We start from the raw sequence: 22,661 nt of genomic DNA, 5'->3' as shown, positions 1-22,661 counted from the left end.
TAGTAACGTGATAAGTGTTAGGAACATGGCAAGAAGAGGAAGCTTTGAAAACATTTAGCAGGATTATCTAAGCTGATTATTTGGTAGTAGATGTCTAAAGCTGTGTTGAGAAGGATTCAGAAGCTTAGCAGGATCCCCTACTTGAGGAGGGGCAGTGACTGATGGGGAGGAGCATGCATTTGCCAGTTTAAGGCTATGCTGTTCTCATTGGTCTTCTTACAAGTTTCCCAATAGTATGACTATTTGAACTGGTTGTGAAAAGATCTCTTGTTTTAGACCAGGTTTTTTTTTTTTTTTTTTTTCAGAGCAGCATTTTTAAAAAAGGATTTTATTTATTTATTTGAGAAAGAGAGAGAAAGCGAGAGTACAAGTGGGGGGTGGGGGAGGAGAAGAATGGAGAAGCAGACTCCCCACTGAGCAGGGAGCCAGACGTGGGGCTCAATTCCAGGACCCTGGGATCATGACCCCAGCTGAAGGCAAATGCTTAACCAACTGAGCCACCCAGGCGCCCCTAGAGCACCATTTTTAACGCAAAGTGTTTCTTGTTGGGGAAGCATCAACTTTCCAGACTGTAGTATAGACAGAGGACAAGTGCTCTTTTGTTCTCAAAAGTTCTGTTTTCAAGTGTTTTGTACCCGCTCATAGGACTGTGTCAGAGCCTTTGCTAGGGGTACTGCAGCTGGATTGTGTAGTGGAACCAGGTCCAGAAAAAGAATTGCTAAAGAATGCAAGTAAACAGGATGTCAGATGTTATCCTTAGCCTATTTCCCTAAACATAGCTTTTTGGCTGCAAAGTAAAATGCCATTCTTCTAGCTTCTGCTTATACACAGTGATGGCTGACAGCAGGCACCGTCTTCATTTGCTTGGCACGTTATCACCATGCAATTCAACGTGTTTTACAAGGGATGATCATGACACACCATCTCTGTGAGACAGTATGAGGACATCCGGCCATTTCTTGGAAGAATTTTCTCAGCCTACCTTCTCCATGAGCCTCAGATCTATGTGACCTAAGAGCCAGTTGGCATCTTCCTCCTGACAGCAGCCAGATTTTCACTGGGGCTAGACTATTTATTGACAGTGTTTCCTCAGACTGGCCCATGAGTGTCTCATTGCCAAAGTCCCTGTGTTTTCCAAGAGCACTTGCTTCATTCTCTCTCCTCCCTCCCCAGCATCCTCCTCACTTCCTTCCCTTATAGCTTCTTGCACTGTTGGGTTTTTTTTTTGGGGGGGGGGGCTGTGTTTATGTGTGTTTCTTCTTTTTTTTTTTAACCCTGATAAGTTAGCTTTGCAGGTTTGGAAAAAGAAATCCAGCATTATCCAAGGATTTTTATTCTTTCTATTTCTACATCTTTTAAGTGTGATCTCTGTGGCTTTAAGATCCTGTAATTGGAGTGGGGTCGCGTTATCTAAGAAAGTCGTTGAAACGCTTTGCTCTGCAAGCCCCAGAAGAGAACTTATAAAAACGGAAGGCAGTAGCAGATGCAATTACGGATGTGGCTTAGTCCTTGCAGCTGCCCTGGGGAGCTGTGCAGAGCATACAGTCCTCAGCGATGAATCCAGAAGAGCGAATCGTGACATGGCTTATATCCTTGGGAGTTTTAGATTCCCCCAAAAAGACCATCTGTGATCCAGAGGAGTTCTTGAAGTCCTCGCTGAAAAATGGGGTAGTGCTGTGCAAACTGATCAACAGACTTAGGCCTGGCTCTCTAGAAAAGGTAAGGGAAATGGGCATTCTCTTTAGGATTGCTTACCACCAGAGAGCAGCAATAATGTAACCCTTGAGATGTTCTGTTGCCTGGATCATGGGACTCTGCCACTTGAATCTCTTCCTAGGAGTTTGGCATTCTGTCTTGTTTTTGTAGTTCAAAAAGCTCAGAAAATGAAAGGTTATCCGTTAGCACTTGGCCCCCAAATATAGTAAAATCATGATACAATGTTGGTGCCAGGGGACAAGGAGAAAATACTCGTATCGTTTGCTCTGTCATAGAGATATGTGTTATACCTCTCTGTGTACCAAGGGCATATTTTGAAGTTGGGGTATATATGAATTGGTGTAATAATGGGATGATTTATAATAGATATTGATGGTGTTTATTGACAGTTTGACTAAAATCAATGTTGATTTGCTTCTCAAAGAAATAAAATATCCTTTGAAACAGAGACAACCAGGAGAAATAATCCAAAATGTCAGAAAAGGTTTGTTAAAACAATAGAAACCAGATATATGTTTTGTATGCAACATGTGTTCAAAGTGAAACTAAACTTACTCTCTTTTAAAAAGCCAAAAGTTTTAATGTTGGAAATCCATGATCACAAGGATAGATAATTTCTAAAGTAGGCACTTTAAGTTTAAAAGTTGAATCCTACAGCTACTTTCTTAAGGTTAGCAGGGGACGTGACTATGAGCATAACGTGAGTGCTTTTGCCTTCTTGAACTGGTTGGTGTTTTTATTGAGCAAATTGGTTTACTTATAATTTCTCTGAAACTTGAAAAACAGTGCTGAAGTGGTAGTGCAACATGCAGAACTGTAACCAAATGTAACAAACAGTAAATGGGAGGATAGAGTGTTAATAAATTATCATGGGGAGGAGGGAGCAAGAAAATAACTTAAAAGCAAGAACCAAGGTCAAAACACAGCTTGGATCTAATTTGCTGTCTCCGCACTTTGGCTGAAGGCTGAAAAATAGTTTGTCAGTAGAGATAGGTGGTTTGGGACTGGAAGTTTGGTGACATTTGAAACAGACCGACCGTTTAGACTTTTACATCACTTCCTCCAGTGGTTATTTCTCTTCCTGGATTGACAGCAATGTGGCCCCTGCCTTAAAAAGCTTACCTATCTAGTTATCAGAAAATGAGGACTATGTTGTATGCTTGGTATGCGATAACAGGGTTCAAGTGACATTTGGCTATGTTTTTCTAGTACTGTTTGGAGCCCCAAACCGAAGCTGACTGCCTCAACAACATCAGTGACTTCCTGAAAGGATGTGCAGCCCTTCAAGTGGAGGTAAGCCCACCCGGGGTGCCTTGCCTTGCTAGTGAAAATGGTGTTGTACTAAAAGTACTGGGTTGTTTCTGACTGTTACACAGGGGTAGCATTTTATGGAGATCATGGTTAAGATTGGTGGTCTCCAGTGGTGGCTGGTTAGTTTATCTTTTCCAGAAACCAGTTCCAAAACAAAATGAAACAAAACAAAATCAAAACTCAGAATATGCTATCTTTTAATACAGCATCCGTGCCCTGAAAGCAGGCTTCCAGTGACAAAGGTTGTGTAGTGTGCCTCCCTCCTGGGAGGAACCAAAAGCAGGCCATTGGCTGCTCTAGGGGGTCACAGTAATCCCCCCCCCGAGTTGGGAAGAGATGAAAGTATACTGTCACTTTTTTCCTATTAACACTTTAGAACAGAGGCCATGAAAAGCCAAGAGAGCCTGGCTCTGTGGTAGAAATTGTATATTAACTTACATTGCATTATTTTATATCATATAGATCCTTACAGTATGTTTGGGGGTATTGCTGCAAAGGAGGTGATACTTTTGTCTGAGTGTCCAATTATGTAACTTCTTTGTTCCTCAGTGTGTGTGTGTGTGTGTGTGTGTGTGTGTATCATCTTTATTTGCAGAAGCAAAATCATGGAAACAACATCCATAACTAGCAATGGGAGAATAGTCAAATAAATTATAGTACATTCAAATGATGCTGAAGTCTTATACATTCATTTAAAAAAGATTGTAGGTTTTTAAAATGGAAGTATAGTTATATTGATATTAATATTAGTTGATATTAATATTAACTAATATTATATTAGTTTTAGATGTACAATGTGTGATTCAACATTCTATACATTACACAGTGCCCACCATAGTAAGTGTAGCTACCATTTGTCACCATACAATGTTACTTCAATATTATTCTTTAAAGATTTATTTATTTATTTAGAGAATGCGTGGGGGAGGGGCAGGGGAGAGGAGAATCCTGAAGCAGACTCTCCTCCAAGCGTGGAGCCCACTGGGGGCTCTGTGTGGGTGGGGTTGGACATGAGGCTTGATGCCAGGACTTGGAGATCATGACCTGAGCCGAAATCAAGGGTCGGCCACCTAACCAACTGAGCCATCCAGGCGACCCTACAATATTATTGACTGTATTCCCTCTGTTTTATTTGTCATCCCCATGACTTACTTATTGTAACATTGGAGGTTTGTGCCTATTAGTCACCTTCATCTATTTCATCCATCCTCTCAGTCCCCTTCTTTCTGGCAACCACCAGTGTGTTCTGTTTCTATGAGTCTGTTTCTATTTCGTTTTGTTTTGTTTTTTAGATTCCACACATGAGTGAAATGGTATGGTAATGGCCTTTCTTTGTCTGACTTACTTCACTTAGCATAATACCCCCTGGGTCCATCCATGTTGTCACAAATGGCAAGATTTCATTCATTTTTTTATATGATTGAGTGCATGTATACCATATTTGTGTCTATTCATCTCTGAATGGATGCTTGGGTGGCTTCCATATCTTAGCTATTGCAAATAATGCTTTAATCACCATACGGGTGCATATTATTTTAAGGATTTTATTTATTTATTCATGAGACACACAGAGAGAGAGAGAGAGAGAGGAGAGAGAGAGAGAGAGAGAAGCAGAGACACAGGCAGAGGGAGAAGCAGGCTCCATGCAGGGAGCCCGATGCGGGACTCGATCCCGGGACTCCAGGATCATGCCCCCAGCCGAAGGCAGGCTCTAAACTCCTGGGCCACCCAGGCGGCCCTACATATTTTTTTTAATTCATGTTTTTGTTTTCTTTGGCTATTTGCCTCAGTGTTTTGATCTGTAAAATGGACACATAATAGCTACCTCATGGGGTTGTTTTAAGGTCAAATGAGATACTACATAATAATTTAGAGGAAGGAGCTTCAACCTGAAAAAATTCTATGAGATAATGTATGTACCGTGCTCAGCTAAGAACCAGGGGCATAAGAAGTGTAGACCTGTTTTAGCAGTATAATTTGTGAAAAAGTATTGGTAGTGGGTTGATGATGGACTCCAATGCTAGGTTGCTTGGGTTCAAAGCTCAGTTCTCTCTCATTAGTAGCCTTGTGACCTTGGGCATGTTCTTTGACTGCCTCAGTCTCCCCACCTATAAAATGAGAATAATAGCAGCACCAATCTTATAGGACCAGTATGTCAATTAATTCATGTCCCCAGAAGCGTGCCTGGCAGATAGTAAGTATTCTCCGAGTATTAGCTATTATTATTAGTAGTAATACAAGTCGCTTTGCCCCAGATTAATTTGGCTTGCTTCGGAATTTTTCCTAAAGTTAGCCACAGCATTAGGCTATAGTTGTCTCAGAGTATTTTATTCTAGGTGTCCCTATTGCCCATAGTTAGCTGTGTGCCTGCAAGGGCACATGTGTGTGTGTATATGGCTTTTGAGGTAGGTGTAGCCCGAGACTTCTCTATATATCTTATAGAATAATGTCTACTGTGGTACAGATCATGGTATTTTCTTCTTTATTTGACAAATAAAAAACATGGTGAGATTGCCAGTGATTTCTGCACTGATAGCTGCCAGAAGATATCCTGAACTTCTTTGCAGTTCTAAGAATACTAGGTGATATAGAAACAACTTCTGGGTCTGGCATTGTGGGATAATGAGTCGTTTCACAAAAGTGGATTTTTCTGATAACTAATAACTAATGCTTACTCCTTTAAGTACCCATGCTTAAAATATTTTCACCCACTTTGGGGCACCTGGGTGGCTCAGTCGGGTAAGTGTCTGCCTTTGGCTCAGGTAATGATCTCAGTGTTCTGGGATTGAGCCCTGAGTCAGGCTTCCTGCTCAGCAGAGAGCCTGCTTCTTCCTCTCCTTCTTAAAAAAAAAAATTCATCCACTTTGGATAAAAATCTTTCTGAAAAGTATATGCTAATTTTCATTCTTTTTTTTAAAAAAATATTTTTATTTATTTCTTTGAAAGAAAGCACAATCAGGGGCAGAGGCAGAGGGAGAGGGAAAACCAGACTCCCTGCAGAACAGGGTGCCCGACTTGGGGCTTGAACCCAGGAGCCTGGGATCATGACCTGAGCCAAAGGCAGACTCCAAACCAACTAAGTCACCCAGGTGCCCCTAATTTTCGTTTCTTAAATGAAAGGCATTGGGCATACTTTTGTCTCTCTTTGATCATTAAGGCTGGCCTGAACATTGTATGGGTATTGGAATAAGGCATATCTGGCACCACAGCTAAGCACATAACTTTCTCTAGTTTGACAGACTTGAGCTAGAGTCTTGGCTTGGTGGGTTACTGACTGTGGACTCTGGGAAAAGTTACTTGGCCCCTCTATTTTCCAGTTTCTTCATCTGCATAATGGAGACAATAATATATACTGCATAGGATTGTTTTAGGGATCAAATGAGATAGTGCTGAGCTGGGGGGCACCTTGTAGCCAGGAATACTGACCATCCAGTCTCATGTTCCCAGGTAGCTAGGCCACAGACCAAGACACGAATATTTACAAAGTTTTTCAAATTCATTTTTTAAATTTAATATATTTGACATATGATGTGGAAGTTTAAGGTGTATACCATGTTACTTTCTATATTTATATGTTGTAATATGATTGCTGTTGCAGTGATATTTATCACATCACATAATACTAGTACAGTATTGTTGTCTATATTCATATTATGCCATGGCATTAGATCACTGTTGCTTACTTAGTACTCATTGCAAGTTTGTGACCTTGAACAATATCAATGTTTATCTCTCCATCTCCGCATCCCGTGGTAATCACCATTTCACTCTGCTTTTTCTCAAGTCTGACTTTTTAAATATTTTATTTATTTATTTGAGACAGACAGAGATAAAGAGAGCAAGAGCACAAGTTGGGTGAGGGATAGAAGGAGAGGGAGAGAGAGAATCCCAAGCAGACTCCCCACTGAGCATGGAGCTCGAGACTCTGAGATCATGACCTGAACCAAAACCAAGAGTCAGATGTTTGTGCCACCCCGGTGCCCCCAGAACACACTATTATTTGTCTAAAGAAAGAGTGCCAGCTTGAAAAGGGTCAGTTGGGAAATGTAGAAAAATGAAGCCAGAGATGGGGTGGGCAGCATAGTGACATCTTGAGTACTGGCTATGGGGCACAGTGGCTCCATTAAAGAGCTGCTGCCTTTTGAACCTCTGGGTGGCCCGTGGGCCTCTCCAAGGGACTTTCATCTTTGTGTTTTCATATGGCTGTAGTGTCCTAGGGTCCCTAGAAGATCACTTAGCTAGTAACTGGTCGAGGGGGTCTGCTGAGACATCTAAGAAACAAAGCACTCTCTAAAGCACCTCCCCAACTTTGATAATATCTTTTGAAACACACAAGTTTCTTAAATTTGATGAAGTCAAACTGATCTATTTTTGTTGTTGTTGCTTATCTTTTGGGTATCATGTGTAAAAAATCATTGTCTAATGCAAAGTCATGAAGATTTATACTTATGTTTTCTTGTGAGAGTGTTATAGTTTTAGCTCTTACAGTTAGGTCTTTGATTAATTTTGACTTAATTTTTGTATATGGTGTGAGGTAGGATTTCAGGTTCATTTTCTCTTTTTAAAAGATTTTATTTATTTATTTGAGAGAGAGAGAGAGAGAGATAACAAGTGGGAGGAAAGGCAGAAGGACAAACAGACTCTCTGCTGAGCAGGGAGCCTGACTCAGGGCTTCATTTCAAGACCCTGAGATCATGACCTGAGCCAAAGTCAGATGCTTAACCAACTGAGCCACCAGGCAACACCCCTCAATTCATTCTCTTAAACATTATTTGTTGAAAAGACTATTCTTTCCCCCACTCAATCAATTAATGTAGCTGTGTAGTAAGTTTTCAAATCAGAAAGCATGAGTCTTCCAAATTTGTTCTTCATTTTCAAAATCATTTTGGCTCAACTGGATCCTCTGTGTACCCATATGGATTTTAGGATCAGCCTGTCCATTTCCACAAAAAACAAAAAACAAAAAACAAAAAAAAAAAAAAAAAAAAACCCCAACCCAGCTGGCATTTTGATAGGGATCGTGTTCAGTTGGTAGATGGCTTAGGGGAATATTTCCATCCTAACAATATTAAGTCTTCTGATCCATGAACACAGGATGTCTTTCTACTTATTTGGGTCTTTTAAAATTTCATTCAACAGGGTACCTAGGTGGCTCAGTCCGTTTAGTGTCTGCCTTTGGCTCAGGTCATAATCCCAGGGTCCTGGGATGGAGCCCCGAGTTAGGCTCCCTGCTCAGTGGAAAGCCTGCTTCTCCCTCTCCCTTTATCCTTCCCCTTGCCTGTGCTTTCTCTCTCTCAAATAAATAAATAAATTGTTTTAAAAAATTTCATTCAACAGTGTTTTGTAGTTTCTGGTGTGTACATCTTATACTTCCTTGATTCAGTCTATTCCAAAGAATTTTATTCCTTTTGATACTATTGTAAATGGAATTGTTTTCTTAATTTCATGTTTGGATTGTTCACTGCAAGTGTATAGAAATATAGCTGATGTTTGCATATTAGTCTTGTATCCTTCAAGTTTGCTGAACTTATTCACTAATTCTAATAGGTTTTTTTTTTTAAATCTTTGTGGTTTTCTTGTACAAGATCATGTCATCTGTGCATATAGTTTTACGTCTTCCTTTCCAATCTAGATGCCTTTTATTTCATTTTCTTGCCTACCTTGCCTGGTTGAAACCTTCAGTACAATGTTGAATAGAAGAGATTAAAGTGGACATCCTAGTGTTGTTCTTAATCTTAGGGGAAAGTTTTTAGTCTTAAGTAGGATGTTAGCTGTGAATTTTTCATAGATAGCCTTTATCAAATTGAAGGGATTCCCTTCTATTCCTAGTTTTTTGAGTTTTTCTATCATGAAAGGAGGCTGGATTTTGTCAAATGCTTTCTCTGTATCTGTTAAGAGAACCATTGGGGTTTTTTTTTGTCTATATCTTGATATGTTGCATTACTTTGATTTTCATATGTTAGCTCAATCTTGCATTGCTGGGGATAAATCCCAGCGGGTCTTACTGTAGTATGAGATGTGTACCTAGAGATAGATTTGTGTACATCTGTGATTATTCTTGAGGCATTTTTCTTCATGGAAATGGAATTTCTGTGTCAAAATTTGATAGATATTCTCAAATCCTCTACAAAAATGCTATATGAAGCTATACTCCCACTAGTAGAGTAGGAAGTGCCTTCTTCCTCATGTCCCTGGCAGCACTGGATATTATGTATCTTTCAGGTTTGCTAAAAGGTTGGGTGAAAATTGGTATTTTGTTTACTGCTGTAATTTGATGTTCATGATTCCAGAGAATTTGGACATCTGCTGACCCCTTTATGGTCCATTTGTATTTCCTCTTCTGTGAAACAACTCTCTTTTTTATTTATTTACAGAATGGAGAAGGCAGGGAGGACACTCAGGCCTCAAGAGAAAATCTTCTAGAACACATGGAAAACCCTTCATGTCTAGGTAGAGTGTCACTAATTTGACCAGGAAGTCCTCTGACAACATTAGCCATGGTAGCAATGGTAGTTTTGTTTTCGTTCTGCCTTTCAACTTGGAAGGAGGAGGGGCAGACACATTTCTTCTGATCAATTGAGAGTGGCTTGGATGAGATACCTCTTTGACTACACTGTTCTGGCTGCAGCCTTCATGTTCTCCCCCTGGCCTCATGACCAGCTGTTACTCCTGTTTTGTCCCCTGCCACCTTTACCACAAACCCACGGCCAGGGATACCTATCTCCTGTTCTACTCCTGGACCAAGCCTACTTTTATAAAAAGATGTTTTGTTCATGAAGGATTTGATTGAATGTATATGAGGCTCAATTAGTGCTTCCCTCTCTCTCTCTTTTTCCTTCCCTCCCTTCTTTCTTCTTTCTCTCCTTTTCTTTCCAGTACCAGCTGGTCTCAGTATGGCTTTTCTTTGCCCCCACCCCCTCACTGCCTCCTGTCTCCCTGAGTCACTCCATCTGCCTTGTCACTGGAACAGTACGAGTGCCATCCCCAAAGTGGGGCCTGTGGGATGGACAATTTGCCATTTCCCAGGGAATGCTCTGCAGGGAAGCAGTTTTGGAAGGAAGGCAGATCTACTAATGACCAAAAGTCAAGACTAAATGTTCCATAAGAGACCCCCAGCTCTAGGAGAACAGAAGTGTCTTGGAGGAGTGAGACATGAGGTCAGGAAACTAACCAGTACCTGTCATGGGTATCAGACCCTCCTTCAAAACCAAGTCTGCCACCTGTATTAAGTCAGAGACCCCCTTCCCTGGGCCTGGGTTGACTCATCTGTGAAAGAGGAGACTAGAATAGGGATTGGTAATATCTAACTTTTGGGCACTCTGTTTTTAACTGGCCCAATTCCATGAGTTTCTGCTGGGCAGAGCTTTGTATATTTAGGGGCTCAATTTGTGCTAGTGGGAAGACTAACAAGGATTTCGGTAAGTTTTTTTTGTTTTGTTTTTTGGTTTTTTGTTGTTGTTGTTGTTGTTGTTGTTGTTTTTCCTGCTGAGCAAATCTGACACTCTTAACAGAATTTCTGTGAGTTACATTAGCTGACACCCAGGGCTCTGGCCATCCTAATCTTTTACCAACTGCACTGTATTTCTGTAAAAACCAGACTTCAAGTAAGGCGGTAAATATCAAGAACCTTTTTATGCTTATAAAAGGCTCACTTGACTTGGGTCCTGTTATGAGAACCCAGGAAGGGCATCCAGGATAGTTAGGGAAGGGACGGATGTGGAGGGCCACCGGAGAGCGCTACCTTTCTCACTGTCTCGGCGGCTCAGCACAGAGCTGGGGGGTTCCAAGTTGCGTCGGGGAGTGGCAGGCGGAAGCGGGCCGCTGGGAAGGGCTAGTCCGTGAGGCCGGGATTCCCGCCTGAGGGTCTGGCAGTGGCCCGCGGCAGGCCAGGCGCCAGCGGCCCGGGGCTCGGCTGGAGCCGGCGACAGCAGCATGCGCAGTGTGGCCGCCGCCGCTCCACTACGGTTTCTGCCGCTGCCACGGCTACCCGGACGGCGGCGGCGGTGGCGGCTGCTGCTCTGCCCTGCCGCTGTCACTTCCAGTTCCTACTTCGGCGATCCAGGTCCGGGTCACCGCTTCCCCGCCGCTGGCCCGGTCCCTCCAGGCCGCCCTCCCTGCCGGGCTCTGGCTCCGGGCCGGAGAAGCCAGAGCGCGCTGCAGAGCGGGGTCCGGGGCAGCCGCTCCCGCCCGCCGCCGCCGCCCCGCGCGCCCTGGCCGGGCTCGCCGCCAGCGCACCCGGCGGGCGGGTCTCCCGCACCCGGCTCGGCGCCGCGCTTCTCCGCCTGCCGAGCCGCACGGCCCCGGCAGCAAGAACTTGAGGGCAAGAATCTGGCTTCCCTTTAGATTAAAAACAAACAAACAAACAAACAAACAAACAAACAGAAAGGCATAAAGAAAATCCTCAGGCTGGAGAGGTGGCGGGCGCGGCACAGAGTTTGGAGACGGGCGCCCCCTCCTCGCCCGCGTTCAGGAGCAAAGTTGCAGCCGCCCCTCCCCGCCCGGGCGAGCCGAGCCCAGCTCTCCAGTTTCGCTCGGGTGGCGGCCGCGTTCAGGGCAGGGTCCCAGCTCCGGCTGGGGTGCACAGTTCCCGCAGCCTTGGCACGGGCTCGCCCGCCCGCTCGCCGGCCCCGTGACTCGCCAGGGCGAGCCGCTTCCAGGAGGCGGCGGCGGCGGCGGCGGCGGCGGCGGCGCGGCCGGAGCCAGCGAGCAGCGGGAGGAGCAGCGGGCAGCGGCCGAGCCAGGTGACCTGCCTGGGGGCGAGGGGTCAGGGGAAGGGGAGAGCGCGAGTGTCCGGGTGGTGCCGAAGGACCTGGCTTGCAGAGGAGCCGCCCTTCCTCCCCCTGCCGTGGCTTGCAGCCCCAGCCGTGGGGTCAGTGTTCGGCCAGGGCCTGGCGGTGCCCTGGGATCCCGGGGGCCAGGGGGGGGGGCGGGGGCCTAGGGCGCGGAGCGAGGACGCGGCAAACTTAGGGGCGAGTTGTCTGGCTCTGGCCGCTGGGTTTGCAGCGGACAGGATTCCTTCTTTCCCCTGGAACCAGAGCGGGAGTCAACAGTACAATTTTCGATACTAATTTGATGCCTCCCCCCAGCCTCCTCGGTCCCTGGCATCCGCGCATTTGGGGATATTTTCGGCGTCGAGTACACAGGTCTGTCGCAGGAATGGTTTGTAGCTGGGGGAAGACCTGTACTCTGGAAGGTGTACCAAAGTGCCGGTAGTTAATTTCGAGTTTTCATTTTTCAGTCATTTAGGAACCCAACAGGTATTTGAGCTATTTTGTTTCTTAGCTCTAGAGTGCAGAGCCCTTAAGTTTATCTGTCTCTTCAAAAATTTTATTTTTATTTTTGGTTTGTTATTGTCTTGGGTTATAGGGGTGACTCACATGTTTTTTTTTCTTTTCTTAATGTGTAGTGGGAATAAAAATGGAATAAGAGAATATATTTATCTATGCAACTACTTATGTTTTTGTGAATAAAAGCTCCACATAACCTCCCCCCCCAAGTCACAGAATAGGATAAATTTAAGTTGATGTTTTATAAAGTATTAACGATTTTAACAGCAAGATACTAAGGTCCAGACTGCTTTTCTAACTTATTTTTGTCTGGAAAGCCCACAATTTGTCCTTGAACTTCCTATCTTAATTTTGACATTGACCATGGTAAGAGGAGCTTGGATGACATCATTTGCTCCAGCCACAGTTCTGGTATTCTGTGACTGAGAGCACCTCTCTCAAAAACATTAAGGCCTGGGCCTGCCCTTGTACTTCAGCTAAGGCATTTCCAAGGATTTCTCTTAAGCAAAGTATTATGCTACATGCCAGGCAATGCTGCAGTCCCGTCTTACATAAGTGAGCTTCAGGCTGTGTGCTTGGAGCGGTTAGTATCAGAGAGTTCTCAGTCTCTGGGGGTGGTGGTGGTTGGTGATTGGAGTTTGGAACAAAGTAAATTTGCAGCTTGTATTGTCCTCTTGCATTTCTTGGCTGCTTAATTTTTTAGAATGCCATCTACATGACTTATTTGCAACTCACTATGCCCTTGTAAAGCATGCAGGAGAGGTAGCATTACTTTCGTTCAGCAGGGAAACTGAAAAGTTAGCTCACCAAAGTCATACAGTTTACCAGTCCAACCTGGATCTTCTCCTCTCAGCTCAGGATTTTGTTTTGTTTGTTTTTACTAAAATGTGGCATTTTATACAAAAGCATTTCATTTGGCACATATAATGGATGGTATGTCTTCCAAGCTACTAATTTTTTCTGTTCTTTTTGCCAACTCACATCTTGGCCTTGTCTTTGCTCGCACAGGGCTGGCACTGTTCTTAAGGATGAGGCCAGGAGTAAAGCTTTCTAGAGGAGGGTCTGTGGTTTCCATTTACGTGTGGTCTGTGTCCTCTCCATTCATATTCAGGGATAGCATGTGCTGAAGACAGTGAGGAAACTACAGCCCAGAAATGTCCGATATTCATTTGACATCATTAGTCCAAGTATAATATTACTTAAGTCTTTACAAAGAGACTCATTGAGGAGGAGAAATTGGAGAGCATGAGTTTTGTGCCTTTATAACGATCTGCTCATCACTGTACTTAAGAACCTAGATGCAAAGGAGGAAAAGGAGTGGAGTACCTAGCACTTCTCAAGTACCTACTATGTTCTAGGTACTGTGCTAGGTACTGTGTACTATGTTAAGTATATAATTACCTTGTTTAATCCTCCCAACAATTGTTGTATCCATTGTGCAGTGGAGGAAACTGAGGTTTGGGGATGATCCAGACAAATGCCCCACATTGTCAGTGCAAATCAGAACGTCATTGCTGATGAGCCTTACTCCAGAACTCATTCCATTTGCCATGTGGCAGACTGTCCCCCAAAAGGAGCTATTAATAAATACAGGAACACCAAGCCCCTTGGTGTTTAGATATGGCTGTACATCATAGTTACCTACGGTGCTTCTAAAAAATACAAATGTTGGGGTGTTCCCCCCCCCCAGTTGAGCTTAATTGGTCTGTAGTGAGGCCCAGGCCTGAGTATTTCTTTTTCTTTTTCTTTTTCTTTTTCTTTTTCTTCTTTCTTTCTTTCTTTCTTTCTTTCTTTCTTTCTTTCTTTCCTTCCTTCCTTTCCTCCTCCTCCTCCCCCTCCTCCTCCTCCTCCTTCTTCTTCTTCTTCTTCTTCTTCTTCTTCTTCTTCTTCTTCTTCTTCTTCTTCTTCTTTTCTTCTCCTGATTTTTAGAGAAGAAGAGGGGTGGACAGAGGGAGAGGGAGAGAAGCTTTTTTTAAAGATTTATTTATTTATTTTAGAGAGAGAGAGAGCATGAGGTGTGGGCAGAGGAAAAGGGAGAGAGAATATGAAGCTGACTCCCTGCTGAGCATGCAGCCCAACATGGGGCTTGACCTCACAACCCAGAGATCATGACCTGAGCTGAAATCAAGAGTCAGATGCTTAACCAACTGAGCCATACAGGCACTTTGGTATTTTTTTTAATGTTTAAATAAGCTTCATATTGAAATATAACATGAATTCAGGAAATCGCACAAATCCTAAGTATTTATAAATTGAATGCATCCATATAATCAGCACACCAATTAAGAAACATAACATTATCAGCACCCGGAAGCCACCCTCATCCCCTGTCCCAGTCACACCCCTCATCATTGGGTACCACTGCCCTGACTTCTAAGACAATAGATTCATTTTTTTTTTCTGTTTTGGTATATTATATGAGTGGAATCATGCAGTATGTACTCATTTGTATAAGGTTTGTTTCACTCAGGGTAACATTTGTACAAGTCACCCATGTTGTGGATACTAAAGGTTCATTCTTTTTATTGCTGGTAGATCCTATCATGTGGATGTACCATCTTTTGTTTATCCATTCACCTGTTGATGGACATCTGGGTTGTTTCCAGTTTTTGGTTGCTATGAACAGTGCTGCTGTGCGTGTCTCATGCATGTCTTCTGGTGGACATTTCTGTTGGGTTTGTACATGGTAACGGAACTGCTGGGACTCAGGGTATGTTCAGCCTGAGTAGGTACCGCCTGACAGTTTCTCAAAGTCACTATGCAATTATTTTGATTTGAAAGGTCCCCCAAGTGCTTCTAATGTGCAGCCAGATTTGAGAACCATTTCCATGTTTTTTTAAAAAAAGATTTTATTTATTTATTCATGAAAGACACACAGGGAGTGGCAGAGACATAGGTAGAGGGAGAAGGGAGCCTGATGTGGGACTCAATCCCAGAACCCTAGGATCATGACCTGAGCCAAAGGCAGATGCTCAACCACTGAGCCACCCAGTGCCCCTCATTTCCATGGTTTATCTAGAGTTCAGTGACCTAGCAACCTCCAATGTCTGCCACTTAGCTGAGAACTGTAAAGAAAGAGATACCAAACTTCCTCCACAGCCTTAGATCTAGAAAGTCTCTGCTGAATTGGGCAACTATTGGCCTCATTCCCATAATCCTTTGTGTCAGGATATCTAATGCTGGCAGGCCACTCTCATTATAGGAACCTGAGTTTGATCATTCTTATAATCCCAGCACTCAATATAACACATGCACAAAGCAGGTACTCAGTAAATGTTTATTAAATGAATGACTGGTAGGATGAATGAATGGTGAGGAAAGATCTGGGCTGCAGAAGAGACATACCGCCCCCATCTTTGCACTAAGGCTTCTGCACGTTATTCCTGGGAGACTGCCTCAGGATCTCACTTGGAGCCTAATGACTTTTACTTATCTAAGCATGTTGGAATTATGGGTAATCTGGTTGCTCATCCCAAAACGAATTAGAAATAGAAAATTAGATTAGATGAGATAAGGTATGTGGAAGCACTTTGTAAATTAGAGAACAGCATCTAGATAGAAGGTCATGATAAAGGGAAAAGGGGGGCTGCCAGGGACTAGACGTGCCAGCAGTGGTAGAAAGAGTGCATATCCACGTATAACGCAGAAGAAATGAAACCAACAGCACACCAGGAAAGGAGACGGGAAAACTCTAAAAAGCAGATCTCCAAATATATAACCATCTGGGGCCTTTTGGTGTGGAATCAGGCCAACTCAGCACATGCTCTGTGGTCTAGTGGCTCAAATTTGTGACTTTTTCTACCTTGGTCTGGGTTTGAATCCTGGTCAGGGAAACCTGTGTTCCTGAACACAGAAGTCGCATAGCAGTGCGGTGGCTAAGAGCCTGAGCTTTGGACTTGAATGGACCTGGATTGGCCACTTACTGGGTGTATGCCAACTTCCTTGGTAGTAGTGGGAGGTAATACTAGGTATGTGCCACTTTATTATTCCCAGGTATACACTACCTCTTAGCCATAAATGAGAGAAGGCAGAGAAAGCACTTGGTACAGTGCCTGGCACTGAGTAGACTCAATGAAAGCTCATTCCTACCTGGAATTTTCATATATCCCAGTAGACTAATGTTCATGAATGATAACATTGCATTATCTAAAATAAAAGTTCGGGATCCCTGGGTGGCGCAGCGGTTTGGCGCCTGCCTTTGGCCCAGGGCGCGATCCTGGAGACCCGGGATCGAATCCCACATCAGGCTCCCGGTGCATGGAGCCTGCTTCTTCCTCCGCCTGCGTCTCTGCCTCTCTCTCTCTCTCTGTGACTATCATAAATAAATAAAAGTTTAAAAAAAAAAATCCTAACCTTAAAAAAAAAAAATAAAAAAAAAATAAAATAAAAGTTCACTTAAAGTCTTTGGTTACGTCAAGCAAACTCTAAAGTGAGTTATGCTGTACAGAGAGATCTTCTTTTGAAATCTTAACATTAAAAACAGCTTGGGGGTGTCTGGGTGGCTTAGTCAGTTAGACATCTGACTCTTGATCTCAGGGTGGTGAGTTCAGTCCCTGCCTTGGGTTCCATGCTGAGTATGGGGCTTGCTTACACAAACAAAAAACTTGGGTACAGGCAGGGGTAAGCTGCGGCCTCTGTGGGATGATGGTTTCCCACTAGGTTTCTGAACTTATACACCAGTCACTTTGAGAATTTAAACAGGGAGGAACCTTGAAACAGGAAAACAAAATCAGCCATCTTGTTCCTTAGTTCTGTGCTTTATTGGACAGAGACTGCTTGTTTTTGGAAAAAAACATTTTTTTAAAAGTAAAGTTGAAGGTAAGATGCCCACATACTTTCTCATGCTTACCACCCCTCTTCTGAAGGCAAACCCAAGTTGAGTGTTTCTGGAAACTTTGGATGAATCGTGGTAGTGGCCTTGGCCTCTGTTGCATTTGCCAGCACGCATCAGGCCTTTCAACATTATTAACATCTTTCACTCACTAATTGAAGTGCTTTTTTCCTTTTTTTTTGTACTTGAGATTCTCAGTGTGTCACATCATAGAAAATAATTTGAATTTAGCTTAGAGTGTGTTGAAATGTGTTTAAAATTATTTGTATGTCCTATTTAATTTGTTTACACACTTTATTTGAAGGGCTACGTAAAGACAGTTTAAATTTCAGTGATATCGTGGTTCAGTGATATCCATGGAACAGAGACTGGAACCTTCCACTATAATTTCTGTCAATTTATGTCTAAGCTTAAGAGTTACATGAATCAGTTATAAAAGTTCATGTTAAGCTCTCCGGCTGGCTGTCTTATTGTTGTTCTCAGTGCTTACCCTGGCCAGTTTTTAACTGCTGAAAACAATTTGTAGATGGTTTCCTTTGTAAGAACTGAGGACTAGAGATGTGTGGGTCTCCAGGTTTAAGGAGGACCTGGGGAAGACAAAGCAGGCAAATTCTTCAGAGACTATGAATTATTCAGTTGTTAACCACAGTAACTTCTTTAGCTACCATTTTGTGTGCTAATAATAGAAACAGTTTGGACGGATTCCTCTTGGAATTGAAAAATCAGGAATGCTTTTTTCTCTTTTTTACTCTATGCATAAACTAGAAGGTGATAAAAGAATATTTCTGCTTTCTTACATTGACTACCTGGATGAAATAGTTTAATTTTTGTGACTTTTTGTTATTTTCAAATTTTTGTGTCTTTTAAAACAAACATATTTGTTGTATAATGGCAACAATGAAATTTAGAAAGATACCCCCGAGCAAGATGCTTGTTTTAGTTAAATTTAACTGTTCAACAAATGGTTTTCTAGTTTTGGTGATGACTGACAAAAACCATTTCCCCTTGCCCCCAGGAAATACGTAATGAATCTGTCAAATTGGGCATAGTTGAGGGGGATAATCAAAATCAATTGTCTCTATTAAAAAAAGAAACATGGTATGTAATACTTAAAAAGGAAACATGTCATTTCTGAATCGGGTTGAATGTATATTGATAGTACCAAAAGGAATACATTTTGTTGGAAAATTTGATCAACTAAATCTTCCTGATGGGAGATACACAAGTTATCTTGTTTTAAATCTCATTCATTCTAATTCGGTTTTAATGTTGATTCTGATTCAGGCTGTTTCGGGGGGCACCAGAGGAAAATATAGCTCTTTACTAGAACTACAGAATCTCGGCCAGCTATCCCCTACTTCAGCCCCATTCTAATCTGGTCATATGTTATCATTGAGGCAGCCCCCAAGGATCAATCTGAGAAGTGAAGACATTGCTGGCACAGCAAAAGGTATGCTGAGCCACTGGCAATGACTCTGGGGTTAGTACCAAAAGGCAGTGTAAGGTCTGGCCTCTGGACTGCCAATGAAGAAGTGTGAGGGCACTTGTCAGTGTTTTAGGGACTTTACTTACCAACTTTGTAGAGGGAATATATGTCCACCCAGTCCAGAAGCTGCTCCATAACTGCATTTCAACAGTGACATTGCCACTTCCTCTGCTGTCATCTGGAGGATTTAGGACACCAGACATCTCTCTGATTAGCTCTAGCTTTTGTTGTATATTGGCAGACTGGACCCTATGACACAGAGGAGTGTATGGGTGCAGAGAAGTGGCTGATTTGAAAGAGCTTAGAGCCACTCATCATTTGTACTTGACTTCTGGCAGAAGATTTACCTTCCTAATTAAGTTCTGCTTAGACAAATAGAGTAAAATCCCAGCTTTATACTTTCTTGGGGACTTGAATATTATTACAGAGATCAGACATATCAGCTGAGGGATTGAAGTAGGCAAAAGGTAAAAGAAAGGATTAAATTAAGGTGAGATCGAAGTTTGCAGTTTGCAAAGCAGTGAGTGACACTGTTATTAAGGGCTTGTCTCGCTCTAGACAATAGCAGGCAGGATTCTCTATCCTTGGAAGCATGGACATTATTTTAAGAGGCATCTTTAAGGTGTCAAGCTCTTCACATCTGTATGAAGCAGACCTGAGCACTAAGGAACATTCTAACTTATAATTTGTCTGTTCTTCATGGCAAACTGGGGCTATTTACCAATACTTTGTGAGAAACATATGCAAACCAAGAAAATGCATTATTTTTGAAACAAAAGGAATTTAACCACTTCTTTGGGGGCATATATGTTGTGATAGTGTCACTAAGCATTTGTGCTGTAGCACAACCAGTTTTCCTGAAGACGTGCTGGTGTTTTATGAATGTGTTATGAATTGGGGAAAATCTTGATTTGGGATTGAAAAATTACCTTCTAGAAAAGACAACAGAGTGGAAAACAATGGTTTAGTGGCTGGTGAGACTGTAAGTGACTCCTTTATTTGACAGATTTTACATACTATCCTTTTTATGTCTCATCTTACAACAAATTTCTCTCTTAGTCCCTGGCATATATACCAGGTGCTCAGTAAATATTTGTTAAATGGAGAATGAATGGATGATATCTTTTTTGAGAGAGAGGGAGATAGCACAAGTGGAAGGTGGAGGGGAGAGAGAGAATCTCGAGCAGGCTCCATGCACAGTGCAGAGCCTGACATGAGCCTCAACCCCACGACTGTGAGATTGTGACCTGAGCTGAAACCAAGACTCAGATGCTTAACCAACTGAGCCACCCAGGTGCCCCTGGATGAATTTGTAAAAATGTATTTTAGATAGCTTGTTATCTGAGTCTATATGTAGATTTTCAAGAGTTGACTTTCATTCATAGAAATGACTCTTTAGTGAATGAAAATCAGGATAAAAAGAAAGCTGAGTTTTTCCTAATACAGTATTTACTCTGTTTCTTTGTGTCAAGCTAGAGTACCTGTTACAGGTTTTTCAAGAAGAAAAAGAAAAAATAAAGAAAAAAATAATGGTTTGCAAGTTAAGTCCCATAATGTCACATGGAAGACCTTCTCTGCTTTTCCAGTCCTCAGCTCACTTCTTATTTCTTATGTTACCCAAACTCTCTTGATTTCACTGGGTTTTCAAGGTGTGACACTTTCACATTAGGACTCTGTAACTGTGATTCTCCCAAGTGATCCTAGGCAGTACCTTTGCTTCCTTTTGGTGAGATAAATATTTAGTCAGCATTCTTCATGACTCTCAATCACAGCCATCCAAAAGAAGAATCTGTTTTACCAAGAGATGAAAAAAGAGTTGAGCTCTGATTTATCAAATTCTACCAAAAAAAACCCCCCAAAAAACCAAACCAAAACAAAACAAAAAAAAAAAACAAAACCCAACCTTTTCTCTGTCTTTCCTTCTGAGGAAGGCATGCCAGAAGGACTAGTGTTTCTGGTGGAAGAAATACCTGTTTAACTTTTAGGTGAAAAGGAAAGAATAATAGTCTGCAAGTACTAGTTTGCCATCTGTACGGTGGGTGCTGTACCTGTGGCATTATGGGAAGAGGCAGCAGGTGTACGAGAAATCGTGGACTTGAACAACGTGGATTGTGTTGTATGGCAAGGTATCCAAGCTAGTGGGTCCAGGGTCTAGAGCATAACGCAGAGTTCAGAAGAAGCCCACTGTATACTGAGGTGTAGTGTTTGGGACAGACCCTATGGAGGGGAAATGATGTCGTCTGGGCCCCAAAGGACAGCTGGGATTCAGATGGTTGAGGGAACCGTTTCATGAGAAGTGTGTGTATCAAAGAGAGGCACAGTGAAGAAAGTGAAGGATTGTGGGGCATATGAGTTGATGATGGTGAGAAATGATGGGCTTGAGAAGAAATCTGAATGCCAGCTTAAAGATTGGGGATTTGATTTTGTAGGCACTTACAGGCTGAGTTCCATTAGGCTGAGAGACCTAATGGATGTTCATGGAAAGCACCGTTCCTGACATGTCTGATAGGTGAGCTCCCAATACCACCTCACCACATTTGGATTGTATCCTATGTCTAAATCTTTGAGATCACATGGAGAAAAATTAATTAATTGATTGATGTCAGGCATTGATGGGCATCTCTGAAAATGGCATACTTTTGAAAAGGTGACTCACACATAGACATAAGCAAGGAGTGCCAAAAGTCTTTGCCAAATATATTGTTGAGGGTGATCTCTAAATAAAGGAAATGGTTGTAACTTTGGCACAACATCCTTCCTACCCAGATTAGCTGGTGTAAGAAGGACTTTGGGCATGTGGGTTGTAGGCTTTTAATTTGCCTGTCACCCCTTCTTGCTTCTCGTGAGCTCCTTTGGCATATTTTGCCATGTCCCACTGTGTTCTGTCTATGACTCAGAGCCTGTTTTGGAGTAAGGGATGAACAGATGAGTTTGGCTTATAGTGTTTGTCCTTTAAGCTATTTACAATGAAAAATATAGCCAACTCCAGCAAAGCAGTGAAATCTCACAGTTCTTTCCTGCTCTCTTTCTCTGTACTGTGTAAGTCATGGTGCTTTGTGAGGGGAATGAAAGGCACCTATACTATCCAAGACAGGCCAGCAATTGCAGACTTGGCCCGAACTGTCACATAACTCAATGAAATCCACAACCTTGGAGCTTGAAGTACCTTTAGTCGTCTCACAGTTGCAAGGCTTAATTTTGATGACTTGTATGGTTGTAATATTATTTTAGCTAATAGTTGTTTCCTGGAAAGTCACGTGGAAATTGATTGTTTCTCCCTTAATCATAATTTCTTTTGAACTTTACTGTAATTCTGGCAATGCTTTTTCTTCAATTATGATTAATCATCTGTTGGCAAGAGCTTCTAAACTTTCATCAATTCATCAAATATTTATTAAGTGCCTGCTGTGTGACAGGCACTCTTCTAGACACTGAGGATCCAGAAGTGAAAAAGTTTTTTAAAAAATTGGCTTCATGGGGCTTGCATTTGAGGTATAATTTGTGTTTAAGTCTTTCTGCCAGTACATCCTGTTGATCAGCCAATGAATAATTATTTATTGAGTCTCACATATGTTGAACAGTGGGCTGGGTCTGTGGGGGCAATTTGGACTTCTAAGAGTCTGCCTTCTAATTGGAAATCCAGAGTTAATCTTAATACCCACCGAATAAATAGAGAATATTACAGTTAGTAGGTGGTTGAGGGCTTAAGTGTGCAGCCTCTATACAGACTGGAAGGCTCCTCCTTCCCTAATCTTTGTGTGGGGTTCATTTAACATCAGTCTCTCTGGTGCATGGAATCTGTAGTGAAGCCCTTGATTCTGCTAGACTCCCAGGCTCCAACCATAGCAGACTCCTGGGAAAGCTGCGGCTGCAGGAGCCCTCTCTTCACATGAGAGTCTCCTCCTTAACTGTCTGGCCCGTTAAACAGGCATGATTTGTCAACTGTTACAATTTCTGAGGATATTCTCATCATCTTCGTATGTATCACTTGATTGTCTCATCATGGACAGTTCTAAGATAAATAGCACTT

At 42.5% G+C, this 22,661-nt stretch overlaps 1 protein-coding gene across 12 annotated transcripts in view; it reads left to right on the top strand.

The window, feature by feature from the left end:
- Nucleotides 1-395: 395 nt before the first annotated feature.
- The window catches only part of ARHGEF6 (Rac/Cdc42 guanine nucleotide exchange factor 6), a 101,977-nt gene continuing 79,711 nt past the window's right edge, over nucleotides 396-22,661 (top strand). For 2 of the 12 annotated variants that reach the window (XM_072743363.1, XM_072743357.1), the window contains exon 1: nucleotides 11,511-11,768. Coding sequence is in view for 4 of the 12 variants with exons in the window: in XM_025987826.2 (XP_025843611.1) it covers nucleotides 1,555-1,719; nucleotides 2,926-3,009 (249 nt within the window). In the remaining 8 variants the exon portion in view is untranslated. Of the gene's footprint in view, nucleotides 1,720-2,925; nucleotides 3,010-9,990; nucleotides 10,446-11,316; nucleotides 11,769-11,942; nucleotides 12,171-22,661 lie in introns of those variants that run through there. The other 10 variants (XM_025987826.2, XM_072743356.1, XM_025987827.2 and 7 more) reach the window with 10 other exon arrangements.

The sequence above is a fragment of the Vulpes vulpes genome, chromosome X, assembly GCF_048418805.1.
Source record: "Vulpes vulpes isolate BD-2025 chromosome X, VulVul3, whole genome shotgun sequence".
Lineage (NCBI taxonomy): Eukaryota > Metazoa > Chordata > Mammalia > Carnivora > Canidae > Vulpes > Vulpes vulpes.
The sequence above is the reverse complement of the archived record's forward strand: the minus strand, read 5'-3'. Positions and strand labels throughout refer to the sequence as shown.